The sequence below is a fragment of the Bombus huntii genome, chromosome 8 (assembly GCF_024542735.1).
Source record: "Bombus huntii isolate Logan2020A chromosome 8, iyBomHunt1.1, whole genome shotgun sequence".
In the NCBI taxonomy this organism is placed as follows: Eukaryota; Metazoa; Arthropoda; class Insecta; order Hymenoptera; family Apidae; genus Bombus; species Bombus huntii.
The window spans coordinates 118,130-142,330 of NC_066245.1; the positions used below are offsets into that span (position 1 = coordinate 118,130).

The following is a 24,201-nucleotide window of genomic DNA, read 5'->3' on the forward strand; positions in this document are numbered from 1 at the left end:
TTTAATATCATTTATCATGGCACCACATGTTACTACGAAGGTGCTACAAATTACAAATAAACATTTCATAAAATCGCGGGAGGCCATAGTTACTAGATTATTTCTATATTATATCGAGATGAGAGGCCTGGTAGGGCACTGTTGTCAGATTTACTGTCTGTCACCACGGCTTGTATCTAAAGTAGGCTGTGGCTGTGACAATGATCTTAAATTTAAATTTAATGTATTACTTGTATTGTGTTAGTGGACTTTATGTTAAAAATCGTAGAAGTTATAAAGTAACTTCGAATTTAGATGCTTGGCGGTACTGAGAGATGACTGATCAAAGAACTTAATGAATATAGAGATATATGTGAAATGCCAATGCAAAGAGCTGTCAAAATTTAAGAAATGACAGTGTTTTATAACGGACGTACGTCTAGTTAAAAAGAATAATTATTGTCAAAGATAGAATTAAGAAGATTAAAATTTTATGCAAAGATATTATATTCCATATTATTTATTATTATCTACTTTAGCATTAAATATATCTAGACATAAGAATATAACCTCAAAGCACATTACAAATGTGAATGTTAATTAAATCTTATCATGTAATATATTCTATCATTAGGTCATTTTATTTTTTCATGATATTATTTGTGCAGTATTATGAAGATATACAATGGAGGTTTCAGAGACGAAAAACCTTGTTAGAGATTTGGACTTAACTCTACAACCTCGCATTTTTCCACGATATAAATCTTGGCTTCCTCTTGCTACACAGCAGGTAATTATTCACATAAAATGATTATTCCATTTTCAGTTTTATAAAATTTTATACGTTATAAATTTATGACTGTATTTATGAAAGTATGTGTGTATGATCATATATCTTATTTTTAATACAAACAAGTTATCAATTACAATGATGATATGTTTAATTTTGTATGTAATCATTTATTTAATTTAATTATTTTGAAATAAGATTTTTAATTATGATAATAGTTATTTATGTTTTAACATTATATCTGCTTATACAATAAGATTAACGTATGCCAATTTATTTCACAAAACATATAATTTTCAGTTAAGACTTAGGAATCTTATACAAATAATAGGATGCAATCTGAAAACAGATATAAATAATGAAATTTGCTGGTTTTATTATACCTTACATAGAACAAGTATGTCCTCTCCGATATATACAAGCGAGGCAATTGATAATACAAATCCAAGATGGTCAAGTTTAGAAGTACCAACTATATATGCCACCAGCTATTCTACTGCCAGTGGTGAGCTTTATAATCTGTTAGTACCTCAAAAGTAATCATGCACTCATAGGTGAAAAAAATTGATGTTTTGGGATCTAATATATTTATAACTACAATATGCAATTCTAATTAAATTTGTAATATATTTTCTCTTCTTTTTTATTTTTTGCAATAGAAGTCATTGTAAGATTGTGGAAAAGGATAATCATCAATAATGCAACTACTGATCTAACCATATTTACATGGGGCATATCTTTTACTGGTTTGGCATATATCGGCCCAAAACTATCAAATAATTTAGAAACCATATTGAAAGAAAATTCTCTAATTTTTCAATTTCATGGTGGCTTTTTCACTCCAGTATATTGTTTCATTGAAACTCCTGAATTAAAAAGGTATCTACATATAAAGGTCAATGCATCTGAAATAAGAGATAGTTATACAGTGAGTAAGCTTACCAGCTTAAGAAATAAAATGCAAGCATTAAAACAGCAAACGGAATCGGTACAAACACTTCGGATACAAATTGCTTCTGGAGATAACTTTCACCCATCAAAGTATCCACAATCTTCATTAAACAGATTGTTTCAACCTCGTAAAGTGAGCAGGGAGAAGAAGGCAGAGATATTAAAAATACGTAAGGAATTAGAGGTAGCAAAATTTAGAACAAAATTGTTAGAACAAGAAAGAGCAAGAAAAATGGGAGAACTAAGAGTGTTAAATCAGATGCATTCTAATATTATGGAAGAAAATCAAGACTATGGTATCAGCTTTTAAGTGATATTCTTATAATATATGGAATCTCTCAGCTAAATGGTATCGCCAAAATATCTGCCTTATTTATCATTACACGAACAAATTTCTGAAGACAAAGTGATATTATTTAAAGGTGCATATATAATTCCTCAAATTTAGCTTCTTTTTATGAGATTTTAAGATCATTTAATTAGTATTTTGTTAAATAGAACTCTAAATTTTTTTTCACCAGTGGATGTGATTCTTCGTTCTCTATACAAAAGTATTAAGATACTTATGTCAGAAAATGCATAACTTAAAAGATCTCTTAGTTTCAATTTCATCAAATGTAATGTATGAAAGACAAGAAAAATATTGACACAAGAGTATCACTTTGTGTCTCTTCTTGTCTTTCATATGCCAAGTTTTACAAAGTTAAGGTTAAAATATCTTTTAAACTAAACATTTTCAGACCCAAGTACCTTAATACTTTTGTATAGAGAATAAACAAACGCATCAATTGATGGATAAAAAAGTATAGGGTTCCATTTAAAAATATACAAATGACCTTGAAATCTTATAAAAAATAATCTTGAGAGAAAGTTCTTTCCACTATTATATGTGCTCCTTGAAATAGTTTGTCCTAGAGGTTTTACCATAAATAAGGCAGTTATTTAGGTGATCCCATATAGCTGAGGCTATATATATGTGTATTATAATTTCAGTAAAATAATTTTAACACATTTATTGTAATCAGGTTCTGATTTAATGGAAAGGTATAGAGAATTGAATAAAGATATTGAAAGATTACATGAATGGCGACAAAATCAAATAGATACAAGAGAAACATATATTCAATTGAGTAGTCAACTTGCACATAGAAGAAGACAATTAATTTCAGAATTAAGCTTAATATATCCTATTTCGCAGGTGTGTAAGATATTTGATAGAATGTGAAGTTTTAAAAAAGAATAATATAAAGTGAATCAAAATAAATTAATGTATTTACATGCTATACAGGGAGGAAACGGAAAATTTAGAATACATGATGTTCATTTACCAGATAGCGAAGATTTAGAATTATCAAATGATACTGTAGTTGCTGTAGCATTGGGATTTGTTGCACATACTACACAAATGATCGCCAATTTTCTTAACATACCTACTAGATATCCTATTATACACTATGGATCACGTAGTAAAGTTATAGATCATATTACAGAAAATTTACCTGACAATGAAAGACAGTGAGTATTCTACTCTCTATTCATCTCTCTAATTTTTGTAATATATAATTATCGTTTTAGGTTTCCTTTATTTGCTCGAAGTAAAGATAAGCTACAATTTCGTTATGCTGTTTACTTACTAAATAAAAATATAGCTCAATTAAGATGGTACTGCGGCCTTCCAACAACAGACTTAAGGGCAACACTTCCAAATCTTGCTACTCTGATAAATATTAAACCAAATCAATCACAGTATGTTATATTTCTATTTTAATTAAATGATATAAAATATTTTTTAATTTCACAAAATTTATCTTTCCTTTTATAGTTTGGATAATTCGAAACGAACATACTCTACTTCATCTTTGGATATCGAAGTTGGAAATAGTAAACAAAGTATAACACCACCAATGCAAAAAATAATTTTTGAAAAATGCCATCGATCTTCACGATCTATGAGCCAATTAAAAAGTATAAAATCTTCTCTCGGTTCTTCTTTGGATCAAGGTTTAGATAAACCCGTGCAATCCCTTGTTTTAGGCAGTCAATCAAAACGAATTTGTAAATCGGAAGAAAGTGCCATAGACAATAAAACATTGGTACTAGTAAAAGATAGGTCAAGTAATAGTAGTAATGAAACTTTAAATAATGCTATTCTAAATAATATAACAAATGTTGAAAACTGTTCTGAAGGAAATAATGAAACTGCAATAGAAAATAACATTGAAATCATGATACCAACTTCAGTGTCAAAGTCAACTAACATTACAGATAATTTTGACAGTCCTGTAAATATAAGAGATAGAAGCTCAAATTCTATAAGTAGTTGCGAAATGGCACTTACTAGTAGTCAAAATGGGGACGATAGTTCGAACGATAACAACATAATTAAGAAAGATGAAGCTAGAGAATCTATTTCAATTATTAATGAAATCTTAATAAATATCAATGATGTAGATAATACTTTAAAAAATGGAAAGCACAGCGAAGATTATAATTTAGAAAATGAAGCTCCACAAGATCGTGATAATCTTAAAATGGCAGCTAGTGATAAAAGTTCTAGTAATCATGAACATATGCCAGTTACAACAGAAACTTCAACGTATAGAAAAGAACATTTTACTAAATCGTGCTTATCTTTAGATGATATAATATCTTGTGCTTATGAAGAAACTGAAAAGAAAGAAAGAACAAGTTCTATTTGTAGCTATCCAGAAGAGTACCTTTCATCCAAATATCTTGCATCTCGAAAACGATATAATTCTGAATCGAAGTAAGTACATGTTACCATATGTATGTAACAAAGATAACAAAATACAAATATGAAAAATATCAATAACTAAATTATTTCCTTCTATATATATATATAGAAAAGATCGAATAGATTCTGTACATTCTAAAAATTTGTGCCACAAGAACACAAGTAGAGAATCAGTGGTATGTATATTTATTTAAAAATCTCTATCAAAGTGTTATGGGTAAAGTGATGTAATTATCTTTTTATATATTTCAGGTGGAAACAGAATTGATGCAAACAGCACAGAAATCAGATTGTTATTCGTATGATGAAACAAACAAATGTGACTTTCAAGCATCAGACGAATACATAGATATTATTAGACGTAGTTCAGAAAGTGTATATGCACGCACTGAAGCTTTAGCTAATAAGAAAACCAGTTTTAAAGTTATGAAACCACGACTGTAGTATTTGCATTCTAGAATCGAACAAAGCGCTGTTGTTGTTGTAATAGTTGGTTTCCAAACGCACGAGACCCAACAAAAGTTCACTGCATGTTGTATAGAAAAGATTAGACCAATATTGACATTATCATTACTATGTGAAAATCGAGAATGTAGCGGTCTCATAAATTCTTTTCATTATGAAAGACAAAAAGAAAGCAAGCAAATTTATATTTATTCTAATTACTTATTTTGTTAAATAGAAAATGAATTAATTATATTTGTTGATTGTGTTAAAAATATCTATCATATATTTATATCGCGTTTCCTCGATTGTTAGGTATAATTAACAATTGAGGTAAGTGAAGTAACGGAGAAGAGTCTATACTTTTTTAATCATAATACAATGGCATTTATTGAGATCATATCAATGACCCACCATATGAGATTATTTAGTATAATGTCATAAATTTCTTCTTATTAATTTTCTCTTCTCGAATTGACAGGCAATATTTCTACTGTGATGCTCCTTTATCTTCCTTAATCTTATGTTTCTTAGAAGATATGTGCAATCTACAATTAAAAGGATATCACTATTATAACAAGTACGAAAAATGAAGGATCATTCAGATGGCATAAATGAAAGAAGTTAATTTGTACTTACCAATATCTAATTAAAGCAGCAACAATAATCATTAAAAATTTGCTTTATATGTATTGACCAATGTTCAAAATCATATTTATCCACTCTTTTTTTAAAGATTCCTTTTAAAAATATTTCAATATTTATTCTGTCATCTTCCTGCAAGCGATTGTAATCTTTTTCTGTAATTTATAGACATTTCCAGATTATTTTGTAAACTATCTTCTTCAAGTGATCCCACGAGAAAAGTTCGCATGGAGATTACGGAATGAGATCTGATCCATCATAATCGATCTATTTGTTGTTGAAATTATGTTCCAACCACTTTCAGGCTAGTGCTGTATAATTTGAAGAACCATCATCGTGTTGGGACGTTGGAGCCAGCCGGTTCGAGCAGCTAAGTAGATGTCAATTGTCTCCTTAAGAATTCACAAATACTTGTACCATATGTATAAAATGACTTTAACGGCAGATCATTGAATTCGCATCAATAAATGCCATCGTATTCTATCGAATGAAAAGATTAATTTGACTTAAAAATTTCCCCTATTATTGCACCAACAAAAAGATTATTTATGCGATATAATGTCCCCTTTGCTTATACCAAAAAATTTTTGTAAAGACATTTTTTTGATAATTTCTATATCTCGAGATATTCCATCGATTTCAGTTAAAATAAATCTATATACATATATATACAGGTTGACCCATTTGAAATTTTATCTCCTCAACTAGGTATTCGTTATTCAAAAAGGTGTTTCAAGAAGAATTTATTTATTTTCGAAGGGGACATTTCGTGATGGTCACAAATCTTGTTTTTAGGTGAACGCGCCTTTTACATCTCAAGATGATTTTTGTTTATACATACATATATATATATATAAGATACCTCACGCTCACTTGACATTGACATTAACATTTTGATTTATATCATACATTACTACCTATAGCGAAAAATATTTCAAATAAAAGTTGAATTATTTCAAAGAAGACAGATATATTTTGATATGTATATTTAATGTTAGTAGGCTTTGTGTAAGTGAGCGCATGAAGATCAAAAACTTTGTTTTTTTTAATGGAATCATATATTTTTTAATACATTAATCGATGCAGGTCGACATTCTCTGTAAAAAATTATTTATGTTTAAAAACTATTAGTTTAGTAAGCATTTTAACTTTTCTTTTATAAAACCTATCGTATAAAAAACAAGGAAAGATGTAAGGCACTAATAAGTAATAATATGTGCATTTTTGTATTTGTTTTCATTATCTTTCTTACGGTAGCTTTTACAAAATAGAAGTTAAAAAAATATATAAACTAATAACATTCAGTAAATTAATAACTTTCTAATATACATATATGGGTTAATACTCTTTTATAGAGAATGTTTAGTTGCATCTAGAAAGTATATATTATTTCATTTAAAAAGATAAAGTTGACCTTCACATAACCTTTTCGCACCCATCTACAAAAAGACATAATATTAGATATGCCTCCCTCGAAGCCACAACTTTTATCTAAAACATTTTTCGCTACAGATAGTAATAGGCATGGAAATCAAGATATTAATATGAGATGAGACACCCTGTATATATGTGCATTTTGGGTACTATTATTTACATATAGTAAATTTTAGTATAATGTGTAAATTTAAATCTTTTTGTGCATACATGCGTCAAGGACGCGTGTGTATTGTATGGGTCGTACAATTAATAATTGTACTTTTTATTAATTATATAATATCAAATAGCTAAATAAGAAAAATTTTCATAATAATGATCCTTACATGGACATAGAATCAATATCATAATATAGGGATCAGTGTATGTTTATATTTTTTTAATTGTGATGTTACTATCTAAAGCTGATATTGTTATACATTCCCGTGTGAAGCTAATATTATTAAGTTGTCTTAGTAACAGTTTCTTCTTGTAATGTAAAATAATGTTTCAAAATAATTATATAATATTTAAAACACCTGAACATCTGAATCCAATAGTATCGATTGGTAACTATAGTGCCCAAACTTTACATCTGTCATTTTTGTCATGAAATTTTAATATCTATATAAACTATCTATAAGAGGACCAACTAAAGCGTATGTAATAACACTAAGTATGTGATAACTAATAATTTACAATGAAAAATACTGATACTTAATAAAAAAGGAAAACAAAATTGAAATTTTCTGATGTGTAACTTATTTCAATAGAAAAGATATAAATAAAAAAATCAAGCATGCTTAAATTATGAAATATAAAATTAGTAAACACGCTTGATTAGTTTGACATGGTATCTTCAAATTATTCTACTTAGTATTCTTGTTTACTATTCACAGTATTCTATTTAACATCGTACACAATGAATTACATGTCAAAACATGTAGATACACATATTAACTTACTCAATGTATAATAATGAATGTAAGAACAATATTATATATAAAAAACCTTTTCTTGTAATTTGATTCATATGTGGAACAATTCATATTGAATACATATTATACTATAAGACTAAAATATAAGAATTTTTATTATTGGCATTTTTGAAGATCTTTTTTACTTTTACTATAATTTTAAGAGGATTCAATAAAATTTATGACATTTTCAACATTCTAGTATTTTAAAAAATTATACAATAAGATATTTTATTTGTAACAATGAAAACAAAAATATTTTACTGTATCTTATAGGATTTATGGCGATAATGTCTTTATCTTTGCGTTATTATATTTACATATAAAAATAAATATATAAAATGGTGATTAATTATGTTAAAAGTAAAATAATATATATAATATACATTAAAATATTTAATTTAAAGATTCATTAATTTTAGTCAGTTTTGCACTCACATCCCACAAACGCAGTGCTACATCAGGGTCTAGTTTCTTTTTTGAAACATAAAGTTTACAATCACGGTAAATATTACCACTTTCATTAGATAAGGAAGGTTCTATTGCACAATGTAATACAGTTTGTGCACCCTGTAACAAGAATATAAATATGAATGTAATAGAATATCTATTATAATAAATCAAATAAGAAATAATCCCACAAAAAATAATATGTAACATATAAAGACAGTTACCTGATTTGCAGTACGTAAAAATAACAGAGCAACAGGCGAAAAAATAATATAGTGAAACCAACTCCTTTTAACATTTCTGAATAATCCTGTATAAGTGAATCCAGGACAAACCATATATACATTAATACCACTGTTCTTTGTTTGTTTTGCAAGTTCAATACCAAAATACGTATTTGCTAATTTTGAATTACAATAGGCAGGATTCATACGTCCTTTGACTACCAAACCTTTTTCGCCATTTAGATTCGAAAAATCAATTGTTCCAGACTCAAAAAGTTTAGATGTCACAATAACAATTCTATTATCAAAGAAAAAGTAAAATAAGTAAATAAGAAATTTGTATTTTGAAGTAAATGTTTTACTTTATGGCAGACCTGCTTGGTCCATTTCGTTTTAAATGTTCCAAAAGTAAATTTGTAAGTAGAAAGTGCCCTAAATGATTTACTCCAAAATGAATTTCAAATCCATCATCAGTTAAAGCATGTTCTTTAAAAGGAACATATACTCCAGCATTATTAATCAACACATGAACCTCCACAAAATTTTCTATTACTTCTGCAACAAATTCTCTGATGGATGAAAACGATGCCAGATTTAATTTCATTGGTACCTGAAAAGTTAATAATATTTTTTACAGATACATAGATCGTATTTGTTATATTAATTATGGGGTAGAAATATATAATTAGGAACTAATATTACCAGTTTTCCAGTAGATATTTGAGTACGTATGTCAGATATAGCATTCTGAGCGGTTTGTAAATATCTGCAGGCTAAAATAACTGTAGCTTTCCTTTTAGCCAATTCTTTTACTGTTTCTTTACCAATTCCGGAGTTTGCACCTGTCACAATGAATACTCGACCTAGTAAACTGTCTGTATTTTTACATTTTCCCCATGTACGTTCACGACATTTTCGAAGTAATCCAATAAGTAATACTACCGGTAAAATGAAATAATACCATGAAGATACCATATTTGCTTTACAAACTACACCATGTGTATGAATTAAGGAATATTTATTTGTATACAATGACTTGTCAAAATTTATGCCCAATGCCGTATTATGAATTAAGAAATAACATGCCGTGTTATGAATTAAGAATTTTGTTTTATAAAATAACCTTATTTATCACATACTTCAATATTAAATTTATACACATATACTTCACAAATTACACCTTGTCTTAATGCAAAAGTAATTATTGTAAATAGATATTTGAGCAATAATTATGATCTTCGTTACACATAACAAACTTTTTTCATATTTTAATATAATAATTGTTTCAATTAAACTATATGATATTCGTTGTTTGTTATAGAGCCATTAATGCAAAATTTATACTTTAAAGGAATGTGTACAATAACGATAACTCTATTTCTATCATTAAATAGATCTGTCATATGTATGCGTTACTGCGTGCAGGCGTGCATACGTGCGGGTACATATGTGATTTGTATTCATTAGATAATTCGATGGTTATTTGATTAAAGTTTTTATTCATAAATAAATGATTAAAATATTAAACTTAAAAAATTTTGTTCCTTTTGATACTATTCCATTCGATATATGTTTGAATGGAATTGTAAAGGCAGTAAATTGAGTATACCTAAGTACTACGGATGAGTACTATGGAACGATTACTCATTTAAAAGTATTTCCTTTTTTATCTGTCACCTAATAATTTTCGACGCATATTATCTAAAAATGCAAGTATTAACTTTAGGAACACGAAAGCTACGTGTATGTAAAACGCAGCATTCTTAGCGTATTTTACAGGTTAGCATGACGCCATATCGGCTTCTATTCTTGCTTCATTCAATGAATGGACCGTACAGATGGCATCTGATTGGTCCGCAAAGAAGAATAATTAGATACTCTCGACTTCCGCTTATCTTATTCAAAAATGTAGTGTCTTTGGGCAGAGAGGAAATGAGAGTGCTCACGTCTGTAGTTCTAGATGTTTCACAGTACAGGTGCTGTAGTTAGGTAACTGAAGTTAGCGTATATAACAAGCTATAAAATTAGGGATCTGCCCTGTTTGGTTGCACACTAGCACAGACAAGAACCTGTTGAGTTCCACGCTACAATTGTACGGTTCTACGGAAAAGTTCGTATTTACTTTTCTATTCGAGATAAACAAATATGAAAATGACAAATAATGCAATAATGAAACTAATTGTTGTAATACTTCATTAATTATTAATAACACTATATTTTTGAACGATGGCACATATAAAAGGGTGAGAAATAGTACAAAATGTCAAAATATAATAATTTATTAACAAAAAACAAAGAAAATAAACAATACATTTAAAAATATTAGATATACCTAATATGTATGTTCCCCTAATATGTGTGCCCCATATTTCTATACCAATAGAGTATCCTATAAAGAAAAACAATTCAAAACGTTTGAGTCAGACTCATATTATTCAAGTGTAAATTTGTGCCTTCGAGGAAATCTCAACTGCTCTTCACCCTTCCTCTTAACTCTTGAGAGCTGCGCTCTTCTTTTTTAATCTTCTCGGGCACGGATCTTCTTCACTTTTAACGGAAGGCTCTCCTTCGAATGCTCTCCTTCGAATGCTTCTAGAATCACTGAAGAAATTGATTCTTCAGAAACTGTGGAATTCGGAACATGATTGTTTTGTACGCTGACTTCATAGTGATCGTTTTGTTTTATCTTACGAATAAGAGAGTTTCCGCGATCAGCAGGAAACTGCACCCTCGCCTTGCGTCTAAACGTCCTGTTCTCGGACGAAGATGTCGGGATTCATACTCTTTTCTTTAAGTCACAATTAGTTTCATTATTCCGCGACTTTGTCATTCTCATACTTGTCTATCTCGAAGAGAAAAGTGGATATGAACTTTTCCGTAGAACCGTACAATTGTAGCGTGGAACTCAACAGGTTCTTGTCTGTGCTAGTATGCAACCAAACAGGGCAGCTCCCTAATTTTATAGGTTGTTATATACGCTTACTTTAGTTAACTTCAAGACTTGGTCGCATGGTGCAGCACCTGTACTGTGAAACAACTAGAACTACGATTGCGAGTACTCTCATTTCCTCTCTGATAAAAAATTCTAGTTTATTTGAAGTAAAATTCTTAGATTCAACGTGGAATTGCTGATATCATATATCAGAAAGGAAATCTTATATATGTCATTGCACATGATTTAATGATAATTCTACAATAGGTTTATTTGTTTATTGATTGAAAAAGATACATATATAAATATCATATCCTGTTCAACATGAATAGTCAGCAGAGGTAACAGACGTACATGACTGGTCACAACTTTCAGGCATTGCTTTCCGGACGGAATTCTTAAAATGAGTATACATAATTGACGCAAAAGTTTTGCCTTAATTGCTTATATATGTATATAAAACTAATAATGCAATATATAATATGCTACTGTACAATACTACTGTACAATAAATAATATGCACAAATAATGCAATATAATATTACAATAGATAATCGATGCTCCGATGAAATTGGTTCTTATACAAACACAACAAAGCGTTTACGCAGGGACTACTCAACATATCGATTGCGAAATTATATTTGATAAATCAGTGAAAATACATTGTTCAACCAACAAATCTTTTAAACGATAAAACAAATATAAATTTATCCTTATACTTCGTAACGTGCTCTTGACACTGCTGTCTGTCATAGATGCCCATGTCATAAATCCCAGAAGTTAAAGATGGCCCTAGCAGTAACCCAATAACTAAATCCGCTCCTGAACTCAATATCTGCCACCCAGTAGCTGATGCCCTTACATCTGTCAGTTGATTAGTACATTACCGTTCTGTTTACTTTTGCTAACTTCTCGTTGAATAGAGTATAGTAAATGACAACTCTTATCATTCATACACGTCAAAAGTTGTATGTTTATTGAAAGTAGTGTAAAAATTATAGCATAAATAATTTAATTTTTAACTGTAGTAAAAACTAATTGCATTTATCATGGGAAATCTGTGCTTATCTTGTTGCAAAGAATCATCTTCGTGCGAAGATTTAACACCAGATTTGGTAAGATTAAAAAATTAGAGGTTATTTAGTAATTTGTACTTAAGTACGTATACAGTGTTTTTATTAACATCTTTTTCATTAATATATATATATATTAATATTATTAATACCATATTGATACCAATAACCAACATTAAGTTTATTAATGTAACTGTTATTTTAACATCTTTTTTTTTTATAAACATCTTTTCTCTTATGTATTAATATTTTAAATTGTCATTGCATGTTCAATTTTTGTGCAATACTACATTTTTTGTACATACATATATATTTGTTGCATGCGGTATTAAAAATTTATCTTAAACGAATTTTTGTCGCATTAAAAAATATTTTATTTTTATTTAGGTTGCAATTCTTTATAATAATTAAATAAATATTTATAACAGTGAAATATCCTTTTATTTCAAACATTAAAGGATTATTTTGGGGCATTAATTTTAGTTACAATAAGAATAATAATTAACAGTAACTAGTAATTCAAGACACGAATAATGTTGATCTTTTTTAACATACTTTTAAAGATTACTTTTAGTGATGATTACAAAAAATTTAATACATAAAAAGATACATTTATGTTTAGGAAACTAGGAGAAGGAAGCAAATGGAAGCTGCAGAAAGAAGAATTGCTGAACAACAAAATCGAGGTATTAAAAATACTGATGCTGTTAGAAGGCAAGAAAGGCTAGATCAATTACGTGAGAAGCGCCAAGAAGAAGTTGGGAATAGGAATATGCAAAATAATTTAAAGGTAAGATGTTTAATTTTTTAAAGAAAAGAGTTTGAATCTCTAAAGTTTTAACTAAGAGAACTGAGTAAAAATTGCCAAATTGACACAGAATTGAATTAAAGAAAGAAATTTTGTTTTAATGTTCTATATATTGTTATATTATATTTAAAACTAAAATGCTAATAGTTACTTTATTTGATGATTTTGCAATTTTTTAAAATTAAATTTAAGTAAAAAAAATATATTATAAATAATTATTTTTTTTATTATTCTAGTGGCAAATTAGTTAATCATAATCCTGGATGGAATTTGCTTCAATATTCAAATTTTCAAAAATATACAAGTTGGAATTATTAAGAACATATACAATGTACAAAAGGTGTATTTTATATGGTACTGTTTATTGATAGAAATCAAAGAAAGTAATGTTGCAGGTCTGCATTTTGCAAAATATAAATATTTAAAGATATATACATTTGCATATATAGACGTATATCTGTTTTCATAGATTATGTTTTTTATAGTGCCTTAAATATTTATATTAATTATACCAATATTTTCTATGATATATAATTAAAAATGTAATTGTAATATGTGACTAAGCGTGTCACAAAAATATATGCTATATTATGAATAATTATTATTACATCTAATCTAATGACTTTTGGTGTTGATATTACTTATATTTTTCATTCTAATATATATTTATATTTCAATATCACAAATGTCTGATGTTTTAATAATCTAATTAGTGTTCGACAAAACAATATATCTTAACTATATGTATATAAGATCATCATGATCAAATTCTTTATATTTTGTTATTATTGTTGGATATACTTTTATTAAGATTGTATAATATTCAGCACACACTAGAATATATTATTTATTCATGTGGCATATTTAATAAGAAAATTAAAAATAAAAGTCACTTTCTTGTAAAATTTCATTTGATAATAATAATATATATATGTAGTTGTGTAAAAAATACAAGGCTAATGATACATATAAAACTAATTTATATTTATTTTCTATAATGTGATAGATACATTGAAAATGATGTACAGTGTAGGCTGGCTGTAGTATTAGTAATCATGATAATACCTGTCATTAAACGTAAATGTACGTTTATGTATAAATAAGTTTGTTAACAGCAAAAGTGAAAAAATACATGTTTAAATGAAGAATATTTGTATGGCGCTATTATGGGTATAATTATTTGTTATAATTAATAGCCTAATGAATTGTACAATTAATGAAAATAAATAAATGTTTATATATATTCAATGAGTTATTTAGAGTACATATTACTATGCACTAACAACAAATACATGTATAGTTTGTAATCTTTTCTAGATCAAATATAGGATTTATTTAAGAAATACATATTAATTTGTGAAATACTATAAGTACTAAGGAGGAATTGTTGTTACTTAATTTATAGTTAAAGGAATGATGAAAAAGATAATTATTTATGTTCATAGCTTTTTTTATAAATTGTTTTATAATGAAAAATGAAATATATGTATACACTTTATGGTACAAAAGACAAATGTTACAATTTTCATTCTGAGATAATATTAGTAAGTTTATTTATGTACATGTATATGTACACGTAATAAAATATGTAAAATGTAAAACGTATTCGTAAATACGCTTACTATCATGTCATATTGTTTCAAAGGGGACTTTTCAATTTACATATGTATGTTTGGCAAATTATAATTTTCACAAATATTTATAGCACTGACTAAAAATGTTTTATATTTTTCCTATCCGATGTACTGACCAGGATCGAAAAAGTTTCTTTGTGGACTTACTTTTTAGTTCTCTTCCATGAACCATTTGTACTTCCAATGATGCTCCATTGTTTAATGCTAACCATGTATGAATTTCATCAGTTGCCGCGGAAACGCCTACATATGTAAATATAGAAGAAAATTTACGTATTCATATTTTATACGTATATACAGGGTATCTCAAAGTGAGTAGTAAAATAAGGCAGGAATTGATTCTTTAAGCAAAAGTAAGAAAAAAAATTAAATCTTTTAGTTTAACATCTTGTTTTCGAGAAAATTGAGTTTGAAAATTCGTTGAGTACATGTGCATCCATCAGACTGAACGTGTTCAGCACGGACCACAAAGAAAGCGTTAGCGTCTGTTTGTGAACGGGTAACAAGATTGTATTAATATATTTAGCATTTAATTTATTTTAAATTTAATTTGTGTTAAATTTATGTTAAAATAATAAAAATTCTAACATAATCAATATCACAGGGAAATAATTAAACAACGAATCGCCGATCATATCATCATCGCGGTTTCGATCGTTGATGCAGCTGTACCGAAACAGTACAATGCCGATATTGGCCCGTCAACAAACGCCCGTGCTGAACGCAATCAGTCTGGCGACTGCACGCAACATATATTCGACGAATTTTTGAACTCAATTTTCTTGAAAATGAAATTTCAAATGAAAAGAATGTATTATTTTTTTCATTTATTTTTCGTGATAGAATCAGCCCCTGCCCAATTGTTCTATCCGATCTAAAATACCCTGTATATCAATTTTGTATTTTCGTATTACATACATGAGAGCGAAAAGATTTATGGATTTAAGGTCACTTTCACTTTAAAATACTTTAATATGGTACAAGATAGAAGTGCTTTTATAGATATTCCGAGTAGAAAATGGATGTGTCAATTTATTTAAACAGTATTGAAAAGTATATTCTATCAATGAATGTATTGTATCATATTTGATCTAATTCTTTGAAACTTTTAAATATCTAAAGACACAGTAAGACATAATAAATAAATTTATCATAATGCACGCGCATAGTAAATTTGTTTTTGTGATAATAGTTTAGTAGACAGTTGAAATAATAGTTATGTAAAGTATTTGATCCTTCTTGTAAGGATTGTTATTTATTTACTCATTTCAAACTAGTTTTTATATCAAAGTGCAAAGTAAATTATATTTAAACCTACCTAATAATTCATGAAGAGTGATACGCCGGCTAGCTAATAATTCTTTACTAGCACTTCTGATCTCAAATATTAACAAAGACTGCCTGGGAACATTATCACCTTCTATGTGAAAGTCTATACTGAACTGCGGGTTAGGCATTGCAGGTAAAAGTCGAGATTTCGCTAATGTTTTACCACTATTTGTCGAAGATGTAATTTTATCGGGACTGGTACATCTAATAAATATAAAGGATTTTTATATTATTTTTTGTATTAATATTCATATTTTTGCGCCTGCAGGCACATATATATATATATAAGTACCTACATTTGAAGCTTTATCCTACAATATAGTTGAGCGATATGTGCGACATGAAGACCTTGAGCTTGTAAAACTTTTCCTTCTATTCCCGAGTATTTTTCTTTAGTGCCATTGACAACTTTTAATTCTGATGTTGGTTATACATATAAGTAATATAAACATGACATGTTAGAGGTTCAGTCATTGATATATTGATACAATATATGATGTCTAATTTCGTGAAATCTTACAAAGCAAAGCACATTATTGTATGTACTATGTTAATTGTTAATATAACTATGTTAATTGTAAAATTTACGTACCATTTGGTCTTAATCTTAAACGCGGACTAGGTTGTCTTATTCTGCCAAGCATATCAGGTTGTGATATAGCATGCGCTAAACCAGATCCTTGTAAAAGTTCTGTAGCATCAGCTTCTCCTCCACCTCTAGGTTCCAAACTCAATGTTACGCCTTTTGATTCATTTTTGTCCTCTATGTTTACTTCAGAACGAAATCTACGAAGTTTTAATCCTCTTTTCACCTAAAATCATTCATAATAATTAATGATAAATAAATAATTTAAATAACCTTCAATTTTATTATTTACGCTATCGGCTATAGTAATATTTCAGATTATCGTTTGTCAAGTCAACGTTATTATACACATGTATTTTAATTTTAAAAATAAATATATTAATTACATATATGTATGCAGATTGGACAATATTTATTTTATTGATTATTATGATCACCTTTTGTTTCATAACGCGAAAACTGTTATATTGTGGCAATTTTTTGCCGAAATTCTGTTCTGGACTTGGGGTTAAACTGTTGTGAGGAGATGGTCGCTCTCTTAACTTTGACGTGTCAGTTTCATCAATTACACCTGTTATGGATTCTGTGACAACACTAGGCACCCACGAATTCTCGGTTCCATTCATTTCGTTGGAGTCTTTACTTCCAATACTAGCTTTGTCTATTTCAAATAATTTAGATTGGAAATAAGTAATCAACGAGATAAAAAAACCTTTATACAAATTTTATATTATGTTAAACTCTTGGAAAATAATTCACCGGATTGACTAGAAATAATTGGTTTTAACAAGGTAATTGTACGCGGGGGCGGCGGTGGTGGTACAACGTCTAAATGCAATCTCATTTTTGACTTTTCCATCGAAGGTCTTCTTATAATGTTTGACACCGTTTCAGAACTTTCAATATTTAATTGGGTTGAACTTTCGCTGATATTGCTGGCTGCATATGTGCTTTGAGACTAGATGAAAAAATATCAAATAGGCAGTTTGAAATGTTGCTTTTTTTTTTGAAACAAAAATGTGGTAATATGTACCTCGCACTCTTCGGATAAAACTTTAATTTTCAACTCTACAGATCCCGTTTTGGTTTCCCGTAACACCAACCAATGGGACTGATCGCTGCTTGATAATTTTCTAATGTCATCGAGAGTCAATGATACTTTTCCAAGATAATCCCTCATACCAAAAGTATCATGATCCCATAATACCTACGTGAAAAAATAGCATAAAAGTATCGTATTTATTATTCTTTCCCTTCTACATATTATTATTAATATCATTTGATAATTAATTAAATTATTACTATCTTCATTCACGCTTTTGTGATTTTAAAGGTTATATGACGAATTCTTGTTCACCGATTCATACGTTCTTCTGTTACTGCTGTAGTGTTTGTTTGATTATTGTTGACGTTTAGAGTATTGTAACTTTTTATATGTTTGGATGAATGTGTGTGTTTATACCTATTGTGTAAGGTGGATGGAGAAATTTTTTTCTTGTGATACCTGTAACGGATATGACTATTGTAGCAGATATACTATTGTCACATTCTCTTTTTTCCATAGATTTTCTTTCTTCTTTTGTTTATAAATATGATATGGAGTTCACTACATGTAATTGTTTATCGGTGTGTATTGTTTTGTCCTATAGTTATCGGTTTTCAAGTATGTTTCGGATGTTTATTTGTAATTTGGCGTGCGTGTTTGTATTAATCGATTGCCGCGGCGTTATATCTGATGTGTAGCCTGTCCGTGTAGCCTATTACACGGTTTCTTATGGTTATGACGTTGTCTTATATTGCCATTTTATTAATATTATCATTCATTGAATATATATCTATACTATGAGAAAGTGCAGTATGTTAAAAAGTAGGCCGATACTTGAAGAGTTAGTAGTACTTACCGAGAGGAGTAAAAAGAATTCAATCAACATAGGTTCTAAAAGCAATTCTTTCGATGTAAAATTGGTTTTCATTATTTATGGTAAATGTACAGATCGAACTCAATTTCTCCTATTTCGGTATCAGGATATGTGGATTTTTAATGGTGGGGCATCACTCTGAATAATCTTTTCCTATATATATAGCTGGCGGCATCGTATACGGTTTTCAAGATATTCGCAAAAAATCGGAACTACTACAACGAATTCTGCCTATAGTTGTGCATCTGTGGCAGCACGTCAATATTGATAGCCGATCGCTTAAGCTCGCCCGATCCTTATTTATAAACAGAAGTTAAGCGGTCTGCCGCCGACAACTAATACATACTAACGCAGCTGCTACAGCAAACACAGCTATAGGCAGAATTACCTGTACTGGTACCTGACTGTTTTTCGCGAATATCTTGGAAACTAAGGCTGACCGTTAGTGATATGTATAGGAAAAACTTATTCAAAATCATACTCCTATTCCCCACCACATATTAAAAAATCATCGAAGTCGAAGATGTTGAGTTTGATCTGTACACTTACCTTATTCATTATTTAATGTTCGGTATCATGAATGAATTTCCTCGCAACACATTTAATGTACAATAGGACTTCGATTAATCTATTTGCGATTATCCGAAATCTTCTGTTTACTAATAACAAACGCTTGTATATGTATACCATATGATTGAAAAGTTGCCGTAATAAAGCACATGTATGTGTGAAATTGAAAAAATAAATTGATTATACAATATAATAAATAATTATATTATAAATAAAAAAATGATTATATTGTAAAAGGAAATAGATCTTCTAAAAAATAAAGAGCTTGTTTTAGTATAGGAAACATGTTGTCACTTATTTCCCTTCGGGGTTCGATTATTATCCGTTGGGCATCAATTTATCTTGGTCGCGTCCTCCAATTAAGCCGATCCGAGGTTCTACAGTGCAAGTATAGTCGAAAATGAAATGTGTTAACATGAAAATGCATTTTGTGTATGGTATTTGCAATGGGATCGTGTATACAGTCAAAAAAAAACCTCCATAGCCGTATGTAGTATCGTGGACGAAAGGCCTAAGAAATATCGGGCGAACTATGAACAATGTCGCGAGAGCCGAGGCGCCGTCGGGCCCATCAATGTGTCATCGGTCTTTTCAAGTGCATAGTTTCGTGTAAAAGACCTACGTGACCCTGGCCACGAGCGTCTGCAGAACACGTGTGCGGTGGGCCTAGGAAAAAGACAACAGAATGCGGCAACGACCAGAGAGTTAGTCGAAAAGCAGAGAGTGCGAGTCGAAAAGCAGAGAGTGCGAGTCGAGAAGCAGAGAGCGAGCTGAGCGGAGACAGAGGTTGCGAGTGGCGTTGCCGAGAGAGTGTGGATTGCGCTGTTTTCTGTGCGTTTGGCGTGAATAGTTCAGGTTGAACAACAATCGTCTTTTTCTGTCTGATTAACATCTCTATTGTCCACTCTTTGTAAACACATTATATCACGATATTACATATTTTTGGGGGCTCAGCCGGGATTGGACAAGACAGAAAACGAAACGGTTTAACAGAGCTATTCGAGCTAGTTGTGAATTTACCGGTACGCGGTGCGGTAAAAGACGATATCGTTGACGGTTTAAGTTTGTGTAGTGTGAAAAATGGCAAACGTCGGGGACGAGCGATTGTCGGGTGAAGAGGGTTCGACGCTGGAGGAGCTGAGGAGTAAGCTCGCGCGAATGAACCTCCCTATATCGGGTGCGAGGTCAGTGCTGATTGCAAGGCTGAATCGGGCGTGTAGGGCTGGACAATCGTATCGTAAGGGATCGACGAGCGGTGAAGAGCTAACCGGTCAACGAGATTTAGAAAATGTACAGAGAGCTGAGCGCGATTGTAACGAAGATGAAGATGTTGAGAAAATGAATACGAAGGAGTTGAAGGAGCGCCTCGCTAGTTTGGGTTTAAAAACGACGGGAAGAAAAGTAGAATTACGCGCACGGCTACAAGCGGCCATGGATGGTAACGACATATCGTCGGAAGAAGAAAGCGACGACGAAAGTGAGGATGAAGATGACAAGAAAAACGCAAGAGGATACAAGAGAGATACGCGAAGGGTGTATCAGGACCGTGACGAATGTTGTCGAAGGGCATGCGTTGGTTCGACACTGAATTTTAGAGACGTCGAAGATGCATTAGAGTCGTTTAGTGGCAACAGAGGTGAAAATGTCGAACGATGGTTCGAGTCGTTCGAGGAAGTCGCTGATACGTGCATGTGGTCGGATGGGCAGAAGGCAGTCTACGCCAGGAAGCTGCTGAAGGGATCAGCGAAAATATTCGCGAGCTTCGAGTGTCATGCCAGGACTTGGCATGAGTTGAAGAGGGGGCTAGTGAAAGAATTTTCGAGGAAAGTCAACAGTAGGCAAGTACATCAGAAACTTGAAGAAACAAAAAAGGAGAGTGATGAAGCATGTTTGGCCTACATGTACCGCATGCTCGAAATAGCCAGCCATGTGGACATGGAGGAGGAAGCAAAGGTGGAATACATAGTGGATGGAATAATAGACGACGAGAACAATAAGGCTATATTGTACGGCGCTACGTCAATCAAAGAGTTGAGGAAGAGGTTAGTGATGTACGAAGAGCGGAAGAGTCGCAGAGCAAAGTCGATTGTGAAGCCGGCTAAAACCCAGAAGAACGGGAAGCCCAGTCAATCTGTAGATGCAATGAAGAAAAGAAGATGCTTCATTTGCGGTAGTGAGGATCATCTAAGTGTTAAGTGTCCGGAGAGGGGAGAAGGTGTTAGGTGTTTCGAGTGCAGCGGATTTGGACATATTGCAGCGAGGTGTACGGCACGACCGAAAGAGACTTGCGTAGTGTCAAGATCCGAAAAAGGGAAGTATGTGAAAGAAGTGGCGATAGATGACTGTAGGTTTGTGGCATTAGTGGATACGGGTAGTGATCTCACGTTCATCCGATCAGACGAGTATGCGAGGTTAGGGTCACCACCGCTAGGTAAATGCAAGTTTAAGTTCGACGGTTTTGGTTCCGCTGGCAATGAGACCTGGGGTGAATTCACTAAGGTAATGACGGTTGATGGGTGTAAACTGCCAATCACTTTGCACGTTGTTTCAAACAAAATATTGACGAAGCACGGCCTGTTGTTAGGCACTGATTTTCTGGATCAGGTAGAGTTACGGGTTAAACGGGGCGAAGTGACTTTCTTGCGGCTTGACGAACAGACTAACAAAGACGTGTCGGATGTGTTTAGAATTAACGTAGTAGAACAGACTGACGAAACAGACCTAACACACGTACAGGAACCGCATTATCGTGAAGCGATTCGAGATATCGTTAGGGGGTATAGGCCGGAGAAGAAGCGAGACGTCGGAATAACCGCAAAAGTAGTTTTGGAAAGCGACAAGCCGGCAGCGCGAAGATCGCGAAGACTGGCGCCGTCGGAAAGAAAGGAAGAAGATGAGCTGATGGAAGTGTGGACAAACGAGGGTGTCATCAAATCGTCAGACTCGGAGTATGCGAGTCCGATAGGTGTAGTTAGAAAGAAAGATTTGTGTGCGCGTGTGGCTAGATGGGCCTTGTTACTAGGCGAGTTTAAGTATCAGGTGTGTCATCGGCCGGGGAAAAGTATGCAGCATGTAGATGCTCCGAGTAGGAACCCCCTGCCGAGCATTATGTATGTAACGGAGAGTGAAGACGGGCTGATTGCACGGTTGAGAAGGGCACAGAACAAGGACATTGAAGTCCGTAGGATTTTGGACGCCGCAACGTGCAGTCAGGCCGATGGGCAGGCAGTAAGAAACAATATTTTGTATAAGGAGTGTAAGGACGATGTGCTAATAGTAGTATCGAAGGCGATGCGGGCTCAAGTAGTCAGGCAAGCGCACGAGCGTGGGCATTTCGAGGTTACCAAAACAGAAGCTATGGTCAAGAAGGACTTCTGGTTCAGGGGGTTACGCGAAAAGGTCGAACACGTGGTATCCAACTGCCTTGACTGTAGCCTAACCGAACGAAACATAGGTAAGCTAGAAGGGAACCTGCGAAATTACAAGAAAAGAAGAAAGCGTGCGAAGCAGTACCGAAGGAAGGACCCGCACACACCTCGATTTTATGAAACCTTGGGTCCTAAACGCCGAAAGTGACGCATCTGATGACAGCGAGATAGAAGGCAACATCTGAGGGCAGATGTTATTGCAGGATGGCCGAATGTAGTATCATCACATTATATCACGATATTACACGTATACTCATTTAAAAGCTTTGGTCTACTCATCGCCGATAAATAATGTGCTGCATTTACGATAACGAAAAGAAAATATATGGTATGGAAGGAACGTGCGATCCACAGATATCAGTTTTATATAGAAATAGGAGGATAGTATATCGAATATTTAGAAATATGAAGATTTATGCCATATTATCCTACATTTGCGTCTTCTAAGTTTGTATATCCAATGTATTGCGAAAGCTTACTCATGATATCGAACGCTAATAATGAAAGTTGATTTTGCATCGAAAAAATTGTTTTTAGGACCTGTATCGATCAAACGTTTTATATTTCTCTTGATGAATATTATAAGTCCAACTTAAGCGTCGGACCTTTTTTAAATACGCTGTATAAATAGAAATCTTACGACATCCAAAGTTTCGCCGATTCTGGGCAAACCCATGATGGAACTTTCATCCCAGCAAGGATTCAGCGTTTTCTTCTTTATGCTGCTTTTATACTTTGTTTCATTATTTAGTTTCAGTTCACAGAAAGGATCGCTGAAACCATTTAGATCTTTCGCAACAAGATCTTTCGCGCGTATTAGTGTCACTTCCATTAGTCCACTTCCAGTGGAAAGTAAACTGGATACATCCGATGAGGCGGGATCTATATCCTTGTGAGTTAATAATAATTTCTGAAGAAACAGATAATACGTAAGAAAGTAAAGATGAAGTATCATTTATACCGGTGTTAATAAATACGCGTATGTAATTGTTTTCATCGATTGTACTAACTGCCTGTTGCATCCACGGTAGACTGTTTCTTTTAGATTTTGGCTCCTCGTCTGATGTTGGAAAAATCAAACTACTTCTTCGGCTAGTGATTATTTGCTGTATACTTTTAACAGGGTAGAATAATACAGAAACGGTCATTGTTGACGTAATGTTCGATCCACTGAGGATCAATTCTTTTCTAACTGTCCATATATTTTCCTAAACAATAACATATTGTTAGTTAATTAGATCCGTGTAGCACAATAAAACTAATTAAAACCAATTATACAAATGTGTAAACATTT

General features: G+C 31.6%; 4 protein-coding genes and 1 long non-coding RNA gene across 17 annotated transcripts in view; 2 read left to right on the forward strand and 3 right to left on the reverse strand.

The window, feature by feature from the left end:
* Positions 1 to 160: 160 nt before the first annotated feature.
* LOC126868466 (UV radiation resistance-associated protein) lies at positions 161 to 5,196 on the forward strand. Of its 3 annotated transcripts, XM_050623944.1 has the most exons (11): positions 161 to 412; positions 648 to 769; positions 1,070 to 1,274; positions 1,429 to 2,016; positions 2,746 to 2,918; positions 3,009 to 3,235; positions 3,296 to 3,466; positions 3,543 to 3,685; positions 3,755 to 4,487; positions 4,585 to 4,651; positions 4,728 to 5,196. In XM_050623944.1, exons 2-11 carry the CDS (start codon positions 665 to 667, stop codon positions 4,917 to 4,919), a joined length of 2,604 nt encoding a protein of 867 aa, XP_050479901.1. In that variant the 5' UTR covers positions 161 to 412; positions 648 to 664; the 3' UTR covers positions 4,920 to 5,196. The 3 variants fall into 3 exon arrangements, with proteins under 3 accessions (XP_050479901.1, XP_050479900.1, XP_050479899.1); XM_050623943.1 differs by having other exon boundaries at positions 161 to 568; positions 3,543 to 4,487; XM_050623942.1 differs by having other exon boundaries at positions 3,543 to 4,487.
* A 3,136-nt stretch (positions 5,197 to 8,332) lies between these two features.
* On the reverse strand, positions 8,333 to 10,231 carry LOC126868475 (retinol dehydrogenase 11-like). The gene is made up of 4 exons (XM_050623975.1): positions 9,331 to 10,231; positions 9,003 to 9,238; positions 8,629 to 8,926; positions 8,333 to 8,524 (listed from the first exon to the last, which is right to left on the reverse strand). Exons 1-4 carry the CDS (start codon positions 9,601 to 9,603, stop codon positions 8,351 to 8,353), a joined length of 981 nt encoding a protein of 326 aa, XP_050479932.1. The 5' UTR covers positions 9,604 to 10,231; the 3' UTR covers positions 8,333 to 8,350.
* Positions 10,232 to 10,523: 292 nt separating this feature from the next.
* Positions 10,524 to 12,207, reverse strand: LOC126868481 (uncharacterized). Of its 2 annotated transcripts, none has more exons than XR_007690611.1 (3): positions 11,320 to 12,207; positions 10,961 to 11,229; positions 10,524 to 10,728 (listed from the first exon to the last, which is right to left on the reverse strand). It is a non-coding gene; the product is annotated as an uncharacterized LOC126868481 (long non-coding RNA). The 2 variants fall into 2 exon arrangements; XR_007690610.1 differs by having other exon boundaries at positions 10,524 to 10,754.
* Positions 12,208 to 12,434: 227 nt separating this feature from the next.
* LOC126868480 (small VCP/p97-interacting protein) lies at positions 12,435 to 14,689 on the forward strand. Its single transcript, XM_050623983.1, has 3 exons — positions 12,435 to 12,675; positions 13,256 to 13,423; positions 13,678 to 14,689. The coding sequence occupies exons 1-3, from the start codon at positions 12,610 to 12,612 to the stop codon at positions 13,690 to 13,692; spliced, it is 249 nt and encodes an 82-aa protein (XP_050479940.1). The 5' UTR covers positions 12,435 to 12,609; the 3' UTR covers positions 13,693 to 14,689.
* The window catches only part of LOC126868461 (uncharacterized), a 34,365-nt gene continuing 24,568 nt past the window's right edge, over positions 14,405 to 24,201 (reverse strand). For 8 of the 10 annotated variants that reach the window (XM_050623924.1, XM_050623925.1, XM_050623922.1 and 5 more), the window contains 9 exons: positions 23,918 to 24,115; positions 23,548 to 23,817; positions 18,024 to 18,197; positions 17,750 to 17,948; positions 17,428 to 17,651; positions 16,997 to 17,216; positions 16,701 to 16,821; positions 16,394 to 16,608; positions 14,405 to 15,318 (listed from right to left, as the gene is read on the reverse strand). In XM_050623924.1, the coding sequence (XP_050479881.1) occupies positions 15,164 to 15,318; positions 16,394 to 16,608; positions 16,701 to 16,821; positions 16,997 to 17,216; positions 17,428 to 17,651; positions 17,750 to 17,948; positions 18,024 to 18,197; positions 23,548 to 23,817; positions 23,918 to 24,115 (1,776 nt within the window). In that variant the 3' untranslated portion in view covers positions 14,405 to 15,163. Of the gene's footprint in view, positions 15,319 to 16,393; positions 16,609 to 16,700; positions 16,920 to 16,996; positions 17,217 to 17,427; positions 17,652 to 17,749; positions 17,949 to 18,023; positions 18,198 to 23,547; positions 23,818 to 23,917; positions 24,116 to 24,201 lie in introns of those variants that run through there. The other 2 variants (XM_050623923.1, XR_007690609.1) reach the window with 2 other exon arrangements.